At 42.9% G+C, this 15,460-nt stretch overlaps 2 protein-coding genes across 15 annotated transcripts in view; one reads left to right on the top strand and one right to left on the bottom strand.

Moving 5' to 3' along the window:
- The window catches only part of MBTD1 (mbt domain containing 1), a 31,833-nt gene extending 27,985 nt beyond the window's left edge, over positions 1-3,848 (bottom strand). For 2 of the 14 annotated variants that reach the window (XR_010349776.1, XM_064395795.1), the window contains exon 1: positions 3,471-3,847. Coding sequence is in view for 9 of the 14 variants with exons in the window: in XM_064395795.1 (XP_064251865.1) it covers positions 3,471-3,491 (21 nt within the window). In the remaining 5 variants the exon portion in view is untranslated. Of the gene's footprint in view, positions 1-1,679; positions 3,346-3,470 lie in introns of those variants that run through there. The other 12 variants (XM_064395807.1, XM_064395805.1, XM_064395806.1 and 9 more) reach the window with 12 other exon arrangements.
- Positions 3,849-4,082: 234 nt separating this feature from the next.
- UTP18 (UTP18 small subunit processome component) lies at positions 4,083-13,278 on the top strand. Its single transcript, XM_064395205.1, has 14 exons — positions 4,083-4,457; positions 4,584-4,711; positions 4,806-4,901; positions 5,653-5,732; positions 5,961-6,046; positions 6,622-6,747; positions 7,584-7,758; positions 8,078-8,178; positions 8,941-9,031; positions 9,352-9,475; positions 10,399-10,573; positions 11,720-11,862; positions 12,447-12,506; positions 13,121-13,278. The coding sequence occupies exons 1-13, from the start codon at positions 4,083-4,085 to the stop codon at positions 12,469-12,471; spliced, it is 1,725 nt and encodes a 574-aa protein (XP_064251275.1). The 3' UTR covers positions 12,472-12,506; positions 13,121-13,278.
- The last annotated feature ends 2,182 nt before the right edge of the window (positions 13,279-15,460 follow it).

Genomic DNA, 15,460 nt, shown 5'->3' with positions numbered 1-15,460 from the left:
CTTGCACTAAAAATCATGCTGAGGAGATTCTTTTCCTCAAAATACAACCTAAACAGTATTCAATTTCTAACAAAACAAGGACCAGGCTCTTGTCTATCCACAGAAACTGCTTGGAGCAGGAGCCTGCCTTGCTATTAAACAGAACCTTGCAGCTGGTTAATGCCAAAAGAGCAGCAGCTTGAGTAAGTACTCTGCTAATAGAGTCTATTGGAACATTAAGCCAAAGCAATGCACAAACAAAAGAACAAGACAAACTTTCAGGCATTCTGGCTGGGGTTTATTTTCCTAATAAGATTACTGGTTCCTCAACAGAGGTTTTTAGTCAGAGCACTGTGAAATGTATCATGAGCAGCACTAGCAAATTACCCTGTACTATTTTTGCTCAGGGGGTTTCTTGCATACTTTTCTTTATTGAAGCGATGGGTGGAGAAAGGAACTCTTAAGAACTGCTTTCTTTTTCTGCCCAACTTCCCATTTTCCTGTTCTTCCCCTCCTCCCGGTGAATACTTGACCACAGAGCATTTTTAAGAAATTCTCTTAATTAAGCATTACATAAGGTAAATGGTATGAAAAAGAACACAGTGAGGGAAACTGGTTTCCCTGAGAGCAGGAAGGCAACTCTAAACAAGTAAGAAAATAACCAGTTTCTCACTCTAAACATACATTTTTATATACATATATGCACACACACATTGAATTTGATCAACACATTGTAGCACACATTCTTTGAGTTTAGTAACTACTCTTACAACACAAAAAAGTGGGCACAAAGGGTGAGCAATCCATGGCAAAACCAGATACCATTTCATGTTATTTAGACATCAAACACTTAGGAAATGGCTTTAGAGTCTTGATGAAGACTATGTTTGAGCATTGGCAAAAATTATGCAAAAGAGTTTTGAAGGTAAGAACTTGCAAGAAAAATACCCCATTATTATGTAACCAAAATTATTACCCCCAGGTAAGTGCAGCTGGCCTCAGGAGGAAGCTCCGAAACAGCCACAGAAAGGTTTCAAACCATTCCAAATGGTTGTTGCTGCTTTTGAATTCAATCTGGGGCTTGAACTAAGAATGGAAGCAATTTGGAGTTTGGAGCACAGGAGCTGTAGCCCAGCAAAGGTACAGCAGCACTTGAACAGAGGCATCACTTCCCATATGCAGCTGCAACCCTCCCAGACAGGACAGAACTATGGACAGGGAGGATCTGAGGCCAAGGTCAACCATGAGGCCACCACAGCCTTCAAGCCAGGGGTCTGCCATAAGACAGATTTACTTTAATCACATATCCTGAATGGATCCAAGGGTGTTTCCAAGTTTAAATTAAACTTGATGCACAGGTTTTGTTTCCAAGAGTTCATTGATGCTTTGTGCTACAAACTTAGTTTCAGCTCTGGATGTTAAGGAAACACTGCAATAGAACTACTTTATTACAACTCTTTTGAATGCAAGTTGGCCAAAATAATTTACAGTAGAATAGTAGCTTGTCCCTGTGGAACTGAAGCCTAATTGTGCCACAGAACATGACCAAAAAAGAAAATTCAAACATGACACCAATTTAAAGAAAACACACTTTCAGCTTTCATTAAAAACAAACAAACAAAGACCCCCAAAACTAAACATCTTGGGATTCTTGGAAATCAGAACCAACCACACTTACTTTTTTTATATAAGCAACTCACCTCTATCTGGAAATGTGCCTTCCACTCTTATTATAAGTAAAATCTCTGCTGGAAAATTACAGAAATGTTTTTTCCTGTCTCTTCATTTGCTATGTATGACAGCATTTTGTCTGAAGCCAGTTTCTGCTGTTTGCCAATGGTTTTGTCCATAGCCTCTTCCCCAGGGGGTTTCACACAAGAGGGGAGACTCTTTCATAAAAAAATATATCACATTAGCAGGAAGTTTTGGAGGGGGGGGTGTGATGATTAATCTGCGAAATATCTGAGTTTTGATAAAACTAAAAATCCGTTACAAACTCTATTACATTTCTATAAGGCCCTTACAGGAGTAAAGCAAAGGAAGAGGCAAATATTTCACTTTAAACACTGTGTTACCATTAAAATTAACAAACAAACAAACCCCCAAATAAAATAACAAACTTAAACGTAAAGAACCCCAAAACCACCACCAACCCAAAACCTAAACACCTAAATTCATTCCACGTGCTCAGAGCCAGGTTCAGCCAAGGATCCCACATCCCCAGAGTGTACCAACTTACCTGAGAAATGAAGGAATGCAGTAGTGGTTAGCAGAAGATAGGAAAAGCCTTGCAAAATTAAATCAAATTTTAGAAGGTAAGAGAAATGCAAGCCAATGAGAGGGAACTTCTCTGCATGCTACCACTGCTGCCTGGGGCACCTTGCTCTTTAGGGAACAATGAAGAGAATTCTTATTTCCAGTTTGCAATCTTTCTGCATGTGCACAAGCCCACGTATTCTCAAGAACAACACCTAAAGTGCTCCTGGGAAACAAGATCCCTCTGCAGAGTTTCCTACAGCCTACATTACTCACTTCCTCAAAACGATGCCTAGGCCGAAGAAATGAGTAAAGACAATTAACCTGCCAAGTTTTATTGCCTTCTTAAGGGAATATATTATTTTAGTTCTCATTGAAGGCTCCAGATTAGACTCTCATAGCCGTAGTTCATTTCTTTTAAGTCAAAATTAAAGTGTTGAATACAATAAATATGTAAATGCAGATCCTCAAACCTGCAAAATAATTTTAATTTAAAATACAAGAGATTGCCTTGCAGCTTTCAGTTTTGACTAGGTTTAGATTTGAAAAATCGCAACAGTTGCCAGCCACATTTTAAAATAAATTGCTTTTTCACACACAGAAATTTTTTACTATAATCAGCATATGCTTTGTAGTAGGACTTTTAATTTTCAAAGCACGCCGGGCAGAAATTGCTACACTTTCAAACATTTCCAGCAACAACCTGAAAGCGAAACTGGTTTCACGAGTTTACTACCGCTCACAAAGAGAACAAAGTCACAACACCAGAAGTCATAAAAACTGCACGGAGCGGGGGAAGTGGCCGCAAAAAACCCCAACTTTTCGAAGCACTGATAATAAAGAAAACTCTCCAGCACTAATCATGACCACGCTGGGAAGCTGAACTTTAAAGCTGGAGCTGCTGGAGGAAGTTGCTGAATCCCGGCACTCAGCGGAGCAGGGGGAGAAGCGGATCCGAGACAAGAGGAAAGCGGGGCGAAGGGCAGAACTCGGCCAAGGGGAAGAGCCGTGCTGGGGCCGGAGCCCCCGGGGGCGGCGGCAGCGCCGGCCCGGCCCCCGCAGCCCCGGCCCGGGCCCGCACCCCGCGGGGCCGCCCCCGCAGCAGCCCGGGCTGTCCCCACCTCCCTCCCCCCTCACGGGCCCCGGGCATCGCGCAGCTCCCGCCCCGCGCCGCTCCCCCGCCAGGGGCCGGGGCTGCCGCGGCGGCCGCACCACCCGCGGGCTCCGGTACTCACCAGCTCCTTTGTGTTTTCCATCAGGCCCTCATGGGCAGGAGCCGCCTGCTGGCCCTGCGCGCTCGCCGCAGGGCTGCGGGGGCCCGCGGCGGGGGCCGGGCGCGGCGGGGCGGGGAGGGGCCGGGCAGCGCGGCCGCGCCGAGCGCCGCGAACCGAGCGGGACCGGCGGCGGCCGCCGGGACATCAACAACACGAGCGCACGGCTGCGCAGGCGCGGACACGCCCCCGCCGGGACCGGGCTGCGCCGAGCGGCCCCGCTGCCGTACGCCTCCCCCCCGGGCGAATTCATTTGTTACCGGGGGTGGGCGCTCCGCGCCACGGCGGGCACCGCGCGGCGTGAGAGCGGCCGTGCCCGCCAGCGAGTGGCGGTGCGCACGGGGTGTGCCGGTGAGGGGCCGGTGAGCAGCCGGTGAGGGATGAGTGTTGCCTCCCGGGTCGGGGATCTCCCCCCCCCCAGGTTTCGCAATGGAGCGGCCCAGCTGGGCCTTGTCACGTGGAACGTGGGATGGGCGGGGAGCTGGGGGCAAAGGGAAGAGAGGAGGGGAGTCACGTGACCGCGGGTCGCGGGCGGGGGCGGGGTCTCGCTCACACGGGGCGGGGCGGAGCGGTGCCATGAGCCTATCGCGGGCGGGGGCGGGGCCAGGCGGGCGGCACGTGACCGGGTCGCACGTGTTCCGGTTCCGGGTCTGGCGCGCCATGCGCGGCCCGGCTGCGAAAGTGGGGAAAGCACCCACAATGAAGGCGGCCAGGAAAGTGCCTAAAGTGCCCAAAGCGGGCAAAACGGCGAAACCCAAGCGGACGGCGAAGCGGCTCCTGGCCGTGGGGAGTCAGGCGGCGGCGGGCTCTGAGGCGGCGCGGCGCGCCCGCCACCTGAAGGCGCTGGGCCGCGCGTCGGGCGCCGAGCGGGAGCTGGAGGAGCTGGTGTTCGGAGACAGCCTCACCGCCGGGGAGGACGAGCTGCTGCGGCGCCTGGCCGCGCCTCCACGGGTACGGCACGTCCGGGTCACCAGGTCACAGCGGCAGCTCCGGGCCCCGGCCCTGTCCCCGGTCACCGGCCCTGTCCCCGGTCACCGGCCCTGTCCCCGGTCACACGGTCCGTTCGGTTGTTTTCAGGTTTCTGCTGCAGAGGGGAAGGGCCTCCATGAAGAGTCCAGCGATTCTGGGGTGGAAAATGAAGCGAAACGTGACTTGCTGCTCAAAAAGCCGGCCTGGGTGGATGAGGATGATGAAGCTGAGGAGAAGTAAGTTCAGGTCAGGGGGTGGGAGTTATGTATCGCACTTGTAAGCGGCCTTGGTTTGAACAATGCTTGTGTTCTGTTTGTTTTTACCCTCTAGTGTTGATATGACCCATAAGTACAGGAAAGATTTCATGAAAAGTGATGCCGAGACAACGCTTACTAAGAAAAAACTGAAGAAAAGGCTTGAGGAGCAGTGAGTTTCACTAATGTCTTTGTGGCTAGCTGTGTTGACTGTATTGATCCCATGATTGTTGCTCTCCAAGGTGGGTGACAGAAGGATGTTGCCAGACTCTTTTCAGTGGCACCTAGAACAGGACAAGGGGCAGTGACCATAAACTAAAACACAAAAAGTTCCATCTCAACGTGAAGAAGAGTTTCTTTCCATGGAGATTAACAGAGCACTGGAACAGCTGCCCAGGGAGGCTCTGGGGTCTCCCTCTGGAGACATTCCAAACCCACCTGGACATGTTGGCATGTCACCTGCTCCGTGTGACCCTGCTCTGGCAGGGAGTTGGACTGGAGGATCTCCCTTTCCAAGCCAACAATTTTTTAAGCTAAAATGTATTTATGTGACATTCAAAGTCACTTTTCTCTTTATCCACTGTTCTCATGTGGTCTCTAAAGTCAGGGCTTCATGCAGTATGGGCAGTGTTTTTAAATAACAAATAACACTAAGAATTATAAATAATATGTGCATTAGCATTGTCGGGACTAACTTGTTTAATACTTGTACCAAAGTGCCCAAACTAATTTGTCTTCTAGGGAATTACACAAGAAACAGTGAAATCTTAAATCAAAAAAAAAATTAAAAACTTGCGTTGTGTTCTAAGTACAAGTAATCCTGCAGAATTCTGTCTGTGCTTCTTCTAAGTACTTAACTCATAGAAGGAAATTACTGTCTCACAAAAGTTATGTTTTTTTCTCTTTCCTCTTTTTCTTACAAGGTTTCAGGAAGCCATGGGAGGAGTTCCTGCCTGGGCTGATTTGGAAAACAGGAAGAAATCCAAAAGGACTTTGAGTGATAGTAAATATGCCCAGTGCTATTTTGATAAGTGTTTCTGTGCTTCCCTGTTCTTGCTAGAAGATAATTACTTTTGATGTCTTCTCAGTTTCAATGGTGTGATAGTATGCTGGCTATGTCAGCTTTGTTCCTTCAGTGTGCTTTGATTTAACTCATTTCAGTGAGGAATGTGTTGATTTTGCTGTGGGTACTTGTGCAATTAGCTGATTCCACGTGCTTTGGTTTGATGAGGTGACAGTGATGAAGATGATGATCTGCTGCGCAGGACTGGCAATTTCATAACGAGCTCAGAGTCTCTGCCAAGAGGCATTTTGAAGGTAAAGACAAACCTTGTCTTTCCACTTCAGTTGGACTTAAGTGCACACGTTGACTCTTGTTGTGTGTAAAATTAGTGATTCTGGGAGTTTGTTTTTGCAACTAGAAGCTTTGGAGGATAAGCAAATTGAACAGTTCACATGAAAGCATGAAACAATAAACTGAGGTGTATTGTTTGACAAAAGAATTTTCTGCACTCTAAATAGCATCTTGTAGTAGGATTTTAATTTCTGCAGATGGAGGATGGAATTCTCCCACAACTTTCGAGTGACTGAAATGATCTTTAAAAGACAGCCTGAAATGAGTATTTCTCATGCTGTCTCCTCCAGCTATATCAGATGAGTCAGAATGCAGCTGGTTTTACACTCAGTTTTCATGCAGATAGAAAGGCTGGTGAGTTCAGCCTGTGCTTGTACTGGAGCAGCTCCCTGAACAGGCTGTGTGGGCTCTGCTCACATCATGCTGCCCAGAGCTTCATCACAGGCCTTGAGGTCTTGTAGCATAAAGAATAAATGGCTTTTTATTCAGCATAAGTAACTGTTGGGTTTTCTTCTTAACTGTCTGATCTGTGTTGTAGGTGAGCACCTGCCTTCCTGCAAACCAGGAACGTTTTGCCAATGGAAAGCTGGTGACAGTGCAGTTTCATCCTTCAGCTCAAGTGGTGATGACAGCTGGGCACGATCGCTCCGTGTCCCTCTTCCAGGTGAAGAGCTTCAGTTTCTGCTCTGCTGATGGTCACTGACATAGAACCCTTTTGTTGAGTGTACATGAAATAGCCTGGAATGGTAGACTTTGTTTTCTCTCTTCCTCTGCACACTGTCGGTGGTTACAGTGGAAATTCCTTGGTAAAAGGCATCTTGAAAGGATTTTCCACCTGTGGCTTCACACCGAGCACATGCAGAGTACTGGCAAACTCCTTGTCTCAGAGTTTTTAGCTGAAGATTTGTGTTGAAAAACGTTTGGTTTGAAGGTTTGCAAGTGACAAGTACTAAGGAGATTTGTTTGTAAGTTGTTTGGAGAGCCTGTAGTGGGGGGAGCAGCCCACTTTGCTTTGAGACTGTAAAATTGCTGTGAAGCCATGCTGGGGATGGAGAAGCTATGCTGCAGGAAGATGATGTTCATCCTGAGACACTGCCAGGCTCATCTGAAAACTAAAGATCCTAATTTTATTTAGGAATTCTTAGCATGGCCTAGTGTCACTGAAATGGCCAGGCAAGTGGAATGTGATGCTCTCACAGAACTGCAAGAAACCCAAATCAGAGCAGATGTTTCCATTTATTAAAAGCACAGTGGAAGTGATTATTTGACCAAAGCACAGGCAAGGTGTGAGGGCTGTCAGAAAGGCAGGGAGTGCCTGTTACATGAGGTGAGGAGCTAAGAACCAGATCATTTGTAGGAGAGAGAAAGAATTTAAGGCTTCACAGTGAGGTACCTCTTACTACTTAAGTGTCAGCTGAGAACTTGGTATGATTTTTCTCTAAAAGTATTTGATACATTCCTCAGTATGCCAACCTGGTTTGTTGTTTTCTTTTTTTGAAGGTGGACGGTATAAGGAACCCAAAAATACAGAGCATCTATTTAGAGAGTTTTCCAATTTATAAGGCTCATTTCAGTGTGGATGGAGAACAAGTTATAGCCACTGGTACTCACCACAGCATGTTCTTTGTGTATGACATGATGGCTGGGAGTATCATCCCTATCCCAAAAGTACGAGGTATGTTTTGCAGCTCTGAGTGTGTGGGCACAGTTGAAACTGTCCCAAATAGAGATGGCACATGAATTTCCTTTAAAACAAAGTGCAGTGGGTTGTTGGAGGTTGTATTTTTAACTTATTTTCAAGGAAATAAAGTATCTTTAGTGTTAATTGTCTGGGATATTTATTATCACACATGATAAGGTTGAGTTCAGCTTCTCTGTGACAGCATATTGCAGAAATGAAGAGCTGGAGTCAGGTTTTAGTCATATTCTGCCTCTAAATATTGAGGCCAAAGAATAAATTGCACCAATTTCAAGTTTCAAATCTCTTTTTAAAGGTGTGGAGGAAAAATTCCTCAGAAACTTCGAACTCTCTCCAGATGGATCATTTATGCTGCTAATTGGAACTTCAGGTTACCTTCACTTGCTGTCCATGAAGGTACTTGCTCTGCATGGTGTAGCTTTGCTTCCTTGGTGCCTTTTCCCTTTTGAATCTGCTTTTATCTCATCTGCAAGACAATCTAACTTTCAGCTGAAACGAAGGCATGACGCATACTGTGACAGCCCTCAAAAATGTGCTGTGGAATCAACCCACTGCAGCTTTAGAGAATTATTTTGAACACTCTGAGACTTTGTTCCCCAGCTCCACGGGGCTGGTGGAGCTCAGGGCAGTTCCAAAGGGTTTTCAGCTTTAAGAAGTGGTGTGTCAGTGCTGTGTTTCAGCTGCTTGCACAAGCCCTGTGCTGGCAGGAGGAATGGAAACAGCATGGGAACAGGCACCTGGGGGTGGAAGAAATCTTAGGACTGCTTTTTTGGGAGTCATGCTAGTGCCTGCTGCTGTGCTCTGCTCATGAATCATGCCAACACTGATTCATAATGCACACAGCCATCTTTCAGCTGAATTTTAAAATGCCTTATGATGGCAGCTGGATTTGTTTTAAACTTTCACAGGGAAAAATGCTTCTAAAGGAGAAAGTTCAGTTTAGTACAACTCAGGCCCTTCAGTGAGGGAGCAAACAAGTGTTTGTTGATCCAGCTGCAGTTAGAGTCAGGAGCTTGTGCTCTGCTCTGCAGGCACTGACAAGGTTGGTGCTGTTCTCTGAATGTTGGGGTAGATAACTTAAGATTTTTGTGGGACAGGAAACAACTTTTCTATAGATTTTTGGTAGAATCTCTGTCAGCATTGTTCTTCATCCTGCAGACAAAAGAACTGATCAGCACTATGAAGGTGAATGGAAGGTGCACTGCCTCTGCTTTCACCCCAGACAGCAGTAAAATATACAGCTACTCAAGTGAGTATTGCAGCAGCTCTAGTAATAATTCCATTTAAATTGCGTGAGCTCTTGGAAGTCACCTATAGTTTTAGAAAAATAATTTAAAAAAATTATGCTACTATCTCTCCTAAAAATACAACCAATTGATCAATCATTAAAGAATGGAATTAACTATTTTAGTATGCCTTAATCATTGGGATTTTTTAAAAATACCCTACATTTGATAGTTGTAAATTAGCTTCTAGTTGTCATCTAACTATGGGTTTTTTTTAAACAAAATGGACTAACAAAGTGATGTGTATGTGTGTTTTCTCTAATATCTTTCCTTCTGTAATCAGAGGAAGGTGAAGTTTTCATTTGGGACGTGAGAAGCAGAAAGAGTCTACACAAATTTGAAGATGAAGGTTCTTTGGAAGGAAAGTGCATTGCTGTTTCAAAAAATAACCAGTATGTGGCATGTGGGTAAGTGACTGAACTTTGACAGCTTCTTCTGCTATCATTCTGAAGCTCTTCAGTGGACCTGTGGGTGGCTGGTGACAGTGTAGGAACATGGTTTGGTTCTAATAAGCAAAGAGTAGGCATGAGTAGATTAATATTCCCTATTTTATGGTAATAATTTACTTTTCTCTTTGTAAATATAAAATGCCATAGGACACCTAAAACAGTAGGAGTGGTACTGATATTACTATTGCCATGTATGGGTTCAGCAGTTAATTTGGAAATCACGCTGACTAAGATCACAAATTCTGTAGCAGCAATGTTAATTCAGGGTCTTCTCCCTTTTCTAGTTCTCTTCCCAGTAGTCTAAATTTGGCTTCTGCAAGACAGCCTGTTAGCCTTTCAAAAGGGGCCTCAACTCAAAGCCACAAGCTGAAACTGTTTCTCCAGATTTACTGAGATGCAGTTTCAGCTAGTGTCTGGATTCTTTTAAATGAGAATAGCAAATAAATAGAGGAGTACAATATATATTTTCCTAGCTCACTATAGAAGAGGATTTTCAAGTGAGCTTATGCTACAGTTACTAAAAAAACCCAAAAAACAACAACAAAACAATAAAAAACTTGAAGTTATTTCAGAATTTTTTGATACCAAGCTGTCCTTGCTTTGAATTCATCCTGGTAAAAGATGGGCTCATCAAGGCTCTCCACAATTGAGACTCTTACTATATAAGAAAAAAGAAAATCCAGTCCAGCAAAAACCTGAACTCCTCCACTAGATACTGTTATAAACTCCAAAGGAAAATCAAGCTCCAGACAAAATATTATTGCAGACTCCAGTAAATAATTGGAAATTACATTTTCAGGTGAGTAGTGGCTATAGATAACAAGACAGTATATACTGGAATGTTACTTTTCAGTATAATCTTTGTTCATTTTGTTCTTTAGTTCATCTTCTGGAGTTGTAAATTTATACACTACTGATGCCTGCCTCAAAGAAAAACATCCTAAACCAGTTAAGGCCATCATGAACCTTGTTACTTCTGCCACCTGTGTGACCTTTAATCCCACCACAGAGATTTTGGCAGTGGCTTCCCGGGACACTGATGAGGCTGTCAGATTGGTATGTTCAGCTTTTATTGCAATATTTCTTTTATATCTTGCTCAAAATACTGCTGGTGACATAATAAAACTGATATAAAGCAGATAAGATACTGCAAAAGGTGCTGGACCAACCAGATCAGGACATGGCCAAGACATTCTGCATTTACAAGAGTATAATTTTATTTTCTCTAGTAAAGTTGCTCTGAAAATAACATTTTGTAGTTTAGTTTACCTTTTTTACCTTTTTAAAATGCCCTCTAAAATGTCTGGAAGTGTTTGAGGCCAGGTTGGACAGGGCTTGGAGCAACCTGGTCTAGTGGAAGGTGTCCCAGCCCATGGCAGTGGGTTGGAATTGGATGAAAACTCTGAGGTCCCTTCTAACCTAACCAGTCTGTGATTCAATTTCAGTGCTGTAAATATAGCTCAGCAACAAATGTGAGTTTTCAGCGGCTGGTAACTAATCATCTTACTATGCTGCTTTTTTTTTTTCCTTTTCCTTTTTTCCTTTTCCTTTTTTCCTTTTCCTTTTTTCCTTTTCCTTTTTTCCTTTTCCTTTTTTCCTTTTCCTTTTTTCCTTTTCCTTTTTTCCTTTTCCTTTTTTCCTTTTCCTTTTTTCCTTTTCCTTTTTTTCCTTTTCCTTTTTTTCCTTTTCCTTTTTTCCTTTTCCTTTTTTTCCTTTTCCTTTTTTCCTTTTCCTTTTTTTCCTTTTCCTTTTTTCCTTTTCCTTTTTTCCTTTTCCTTTTTTCCTTTTCCTTTTTTTCCTTTTCCTTTTTTCCTTTTCCTTTTTTTCCTTTTCCTTTTTTCCTTTTCCTTTTTTCCTTTTCCTTTTTTCCTTTTCCTTTTTTCCTTTTCCTTTTTTCCTTTTCCTTTTTTCCTTTTCCTTTTTTCCTTTTCCTTTTTTCTTCTCCCAGCCTTATCATAATTCTGGCCAACAGTGGAACTGTTGAATTAATCTGGGGATTTGTAGGCCTGAGAATTGCATTAATTGGTTCCATGATCTGTTCCCTGCTCTTTTTCTCCAATAGACTTCTATATGTAGAGTCATGTAGGGTAGGAATATAACTGAACATTTGAACTTAACATTGAGCTTCAATTATAGATTTGTGGTTTAATTTTATTTTTAGTGCTTTCTCCCCAACTTTAATTCTGATCTGTTTCTCAATAGGTGCACCTTCCTTCATACACTGTATTCTCCAACTTCCCAGTCTTCAGAAAAAAACAGATTTATCTTACTCAATCTATGGACTTCTCTCCCAGAAGTGGATATTTCTCTGTAGCAAATAACAAAGGCAAAGCTTTGTTATTTAGGTAGGTACTAAGTTAGGTCCATTAATAACAGATAACATGTTTATGTTCTGTAAGATGGGGCAGGTGACTGTAAGTGATAAGGTGATTCCTGATCTGAATGATGAATTGCTGGAGTGTGGAGTTGGCTTTCCCTGATGGAGAGCAACCCTTGTTCTTTGTCTGATTATGCAATACACCCTGTTTCCATACTTTTTGATTTTGCTCCCCTGTTGGTATGGTCAGGAGTGAGGAGCAGGGCTAACTTTAAGCAGGAATATTTTTTTTTTCAACTCACATGGTGCTTGAAAAACTGCTTAATTTTAAGATGAAATTTTAATGATTTATCAAGACACACAGGGAAAATTTATAAAAATATTCCTAAATATGAATAAATCTTGCGATTTGTCCTTTATTTGAAATTGAATTGCATATTATAATGGCACTTAAGTTACTCTAGCAGGTGGATGTTTGCTATCTTTTACTACATCTATGTTTCAGATTAGCTAAGGATACTCAGTGACACTGCTGAAGAACTACTGTTTCTCTGTGTTGTCCCTTCAACAGATTACTGAGAAGTTTTAAATCTCTCAATTTTTTTTCTTTAGGCTGAAACATTATTCCTTCTTCTGAAAGAAGATACAGGAGAAAATGAACCAGTAACTGAGGTGAAAACAGCACTAGAACTGTCTACAGTGTTGGCTTGAGGAGCCTCAAAATTTTCATTTTGCTACCTCCATTTCTTTATAGATGGCAGGAAGAATTTCTTAGTGCTGTGTGATCTGTCCTGCCTGGGTCACTCATGGGCTGGAGTAGGACTGGCCTTGTCACTCTCAGCTTTTCTGATAATGCAGCAAGTTGACAGTTCAACTAAAAACTGCTGTCAGCCAGACTGTGCTGATTATATTTAAATCAAACTCAGCAATGTTGATAAACAGCTGCAGGCTGGCCGGGACTTGGCTTGATCCTGTTCTGGAGTGTTGTGGGCCCTCAGAAGTCTGCATCATTTCACATTCCCATTAAGGAATTACTGAAGTTTGAAGCATAGTGGGTGTGCAGATACAATTTTATTGTGCACTTAAATGTCTTCTTTGGAAACTGGGACATCTTGTTGCCTTACAATAGTACACTAGATTGACAAAAACTGTGTTAATGAGGGGAGGCTGAACTTATTTAGACTGGAAGCAGCTCTGACTGCTGGATGTTAAGATTGCATAGAATTTTGTGATGGCTTGGTGTTTGGAAAATACTAACAAAATTATCTCTATTGGTCTTTCCCCAGGTAACCTGCAGATAAAACAACTCTGACAAAATAAAAATGTTTTTTTTTTCCAATTATTATTATTTTTTTATTTTATATGGAAGCTACAAAATAATGGAATATATGTATTTTTAAATTTGTTTGTTTTAAATAAATGTACCTGGTAAGTTTCCAGGCAACTTGTTTCAATTTATTCCAATGCTTCGTGCGAGCTCACAAATACGATTTTATTGCTTGGCACTCAAGCTTGTGTCTTCCAGAAGTGCTTGAATGTCTTAATAGTTATAATTACATGAAATATAATGTGCTGAAACAGAAATTTTGTGCAAACTGGCCTCTGCTCCATGCATTTAGCAGGAGCTTTTCCATCAGCCTGCTTCACTTGAGGCTGGGCTGGAAACAGCATTTTGCTGCCTGGAGGAGCCCAGTCCCCTGAGACCCTGTTGATGTTTGGTGTCACAGCTCAGCCCAACTTGCCAACTGTAGTTTCAAGGTACCCTAAACCAAGAGGTGAAAAAAACCCACCCTGTTTATGCTTTCCTGCCTCCTGTGTCACAGAAACAACTGCATCTAACATGGGTTTAATTTTTAAGGAAAACCCCAATCTTATCTTTCTGTGAATGCAAAGAAGCCTGAGAATCACATGATTTTTAAATCAGTGGTGAAATTGTAATGCCATCAGGGTCCCCAAGCTGGGACTGCCAAATCCTTCTCCTCTCTTCCTGAAGTGGCTGCCTTGTTCTGCTTAAATTAATGAAAAAAAAAAGGTTGATTAGGGACCTGCTACATTAAAACCCTGATTTGAGAATAAATTGTGACTCATCCTAACCTCTTCCCACAATGGAATTTTTTGGGAGGTGGCAGTGCCAGTCAGTGTGCTCCAGTAACCAGCACTGAAGTCATTAAGACTTCAGTGAAAGTGGCATCCCAGAAGATGTACTCTGAGCATGAGAAAAATTAATTGTATAACCACGTTAAAGATTTTGACTATGGGAGCCTATTGGTGAATTCTTGTCAAGCTATTTTAAAAAATAAAATACCCTATGTTCAGATATATTAGGTCTGTGAAGTGTTTTTCCTTTTTTGCCAGTGATTCATTGTAAGATGAGAACTTGAATTCACAAGTCTTGGGAAAAGCAGAGTATGATCTGGAGGTGTTAACTTTAGTACCGTGTTTAATCTCAACCTAAACTGAAGACCCTAGGATGGAAGAGTAAAATTAAAACATAAGCACACTGTTAAGATGCACTGATTAAGATGCTTGCTGTAGGATTCTTCTGTTATAAACAAATTTGGCTGAAATCTGTCTGGGACTGAATGGCCTCAAACCAGGGCCAAGAGACATTTCTGAGTTACAAAGTCGAGAAGTGGGTGTTTTCTTTTTCAGTGTGCTGGGTGCACGGGGATATCTCCTCCTAACCACGCACAGAGGTACATACCACATTTCAATACATGGTCATACTTTATGCATATTCACAGTTTTCCTTAGAAAAGGTGTGGTTATGCAAACTCTTAGAACTCATCATTATTAGCTGTCATTATCATCAGCACACGTGAAGCACGGGCGAAGTGCATCCTGATGGTCACCGGGAAGGATCCGTGTCTTCCTCCGTGGTCCCCATGTGCAGGCTGGACATCTTTATCCCCATGCTCTTTTCACCTTTCTCCTCTAGGCGTGAGCAATCTCTCATCAGCTGTTTCAGGGATTTTCTCGCTGGTTCTAGCAAACTCTGTCCTTCATTTTTGCAAGTTATGTTCCCTACTTCTCGCTTGTCGCTAATTTTTGCTAGCTTCTCTATTGGTTAAAATGTATTTTACTCTTGCCCAAAGTATGCCTAGACACAATGCTTTTAACCCTTTCAGGAATGAGACCTGAATTTCAGAAATCCAGCTGCTGGAAGTGGTTTCTGACTTCACTAGAGGGCAGCTCAGCATCATTTATGGAACACACTTAGGTGGTGGTGGTACTGACCAGTTTGTCCTGAGACAGCTGTGCTGATGGGAGAGGGTTTGGTTGTGGTTAGCAAGTAATTCTCTTTTCTCATCATCTCTGTATTTTACCATTAAGTAAAGTTTAAGTAGTGTGACTTCATCCATAAAATTATTAAATAATTTCAAATTAAAGATTTCTAAAAAGGTAAATTAAAAAACTTACCAAATCTCACTGAAGGGGCTGTGAAGGATTTTAATGCTCCTGAGGCTGTTCCACTTTTTGCACAGTATGAGCTTCTCCAATGTACCCATTTGAAAGCAAAATGTCCAAATCCAGTAATTCAAAGCCATACAGCAAGTCATTGGCAGGTCTGGGGTTAGAATTTGGGAATTACTGGGTCCTGGACTTGTTTAGCTTAGCTGAACACA

Source organism: Passer domesticus, chromosome 20 (genome assembly GCF_036417665.1).
Source record: "Passer domesticus isolate bPasDom1 chromosome 20, bPasDom1.hap1, whole genome shotgun sequence".
Taxonomy (NCBI): domain Eukaryota; kingdom Metazoa; phylum Chordata; class Aves; order Passeriformes; family Passeridae; genus Passer; species Passer domesticus.
Note: the sequence above shows the minus strand (reverse complement) of the source record. Positions and strands in the feature narration are given on the sequence as shown.

What these genes read in the sequence shown, in the direction of transcription:
- UTP18 (XM_064395205.1), top strand. Translation starts at nt 4,083, where the DNA reads ATGAGCCTATCGCGGGCGGGGGCGGGGCCAGGCGGGCGGCACGTGACC. An exon ending in CCCTATCCCAAAAGTACGAG is followed by an intron (nt 7,759 to 8,077) that starts GTATGTTTTGCA and finishes CTCTTTTTAAAG; the next exon opens with GTGTGGAGGAAAAATTCCTC. An exon ending in CTGATGAGGCTGTCAGATTG is followed by an intron (nt 10,574 to 11,719) that starts GTATGTTCAGCT and finishes GTTTCTCAATAG; the next exon opens with GTGCACCTTCCTTCATACAC.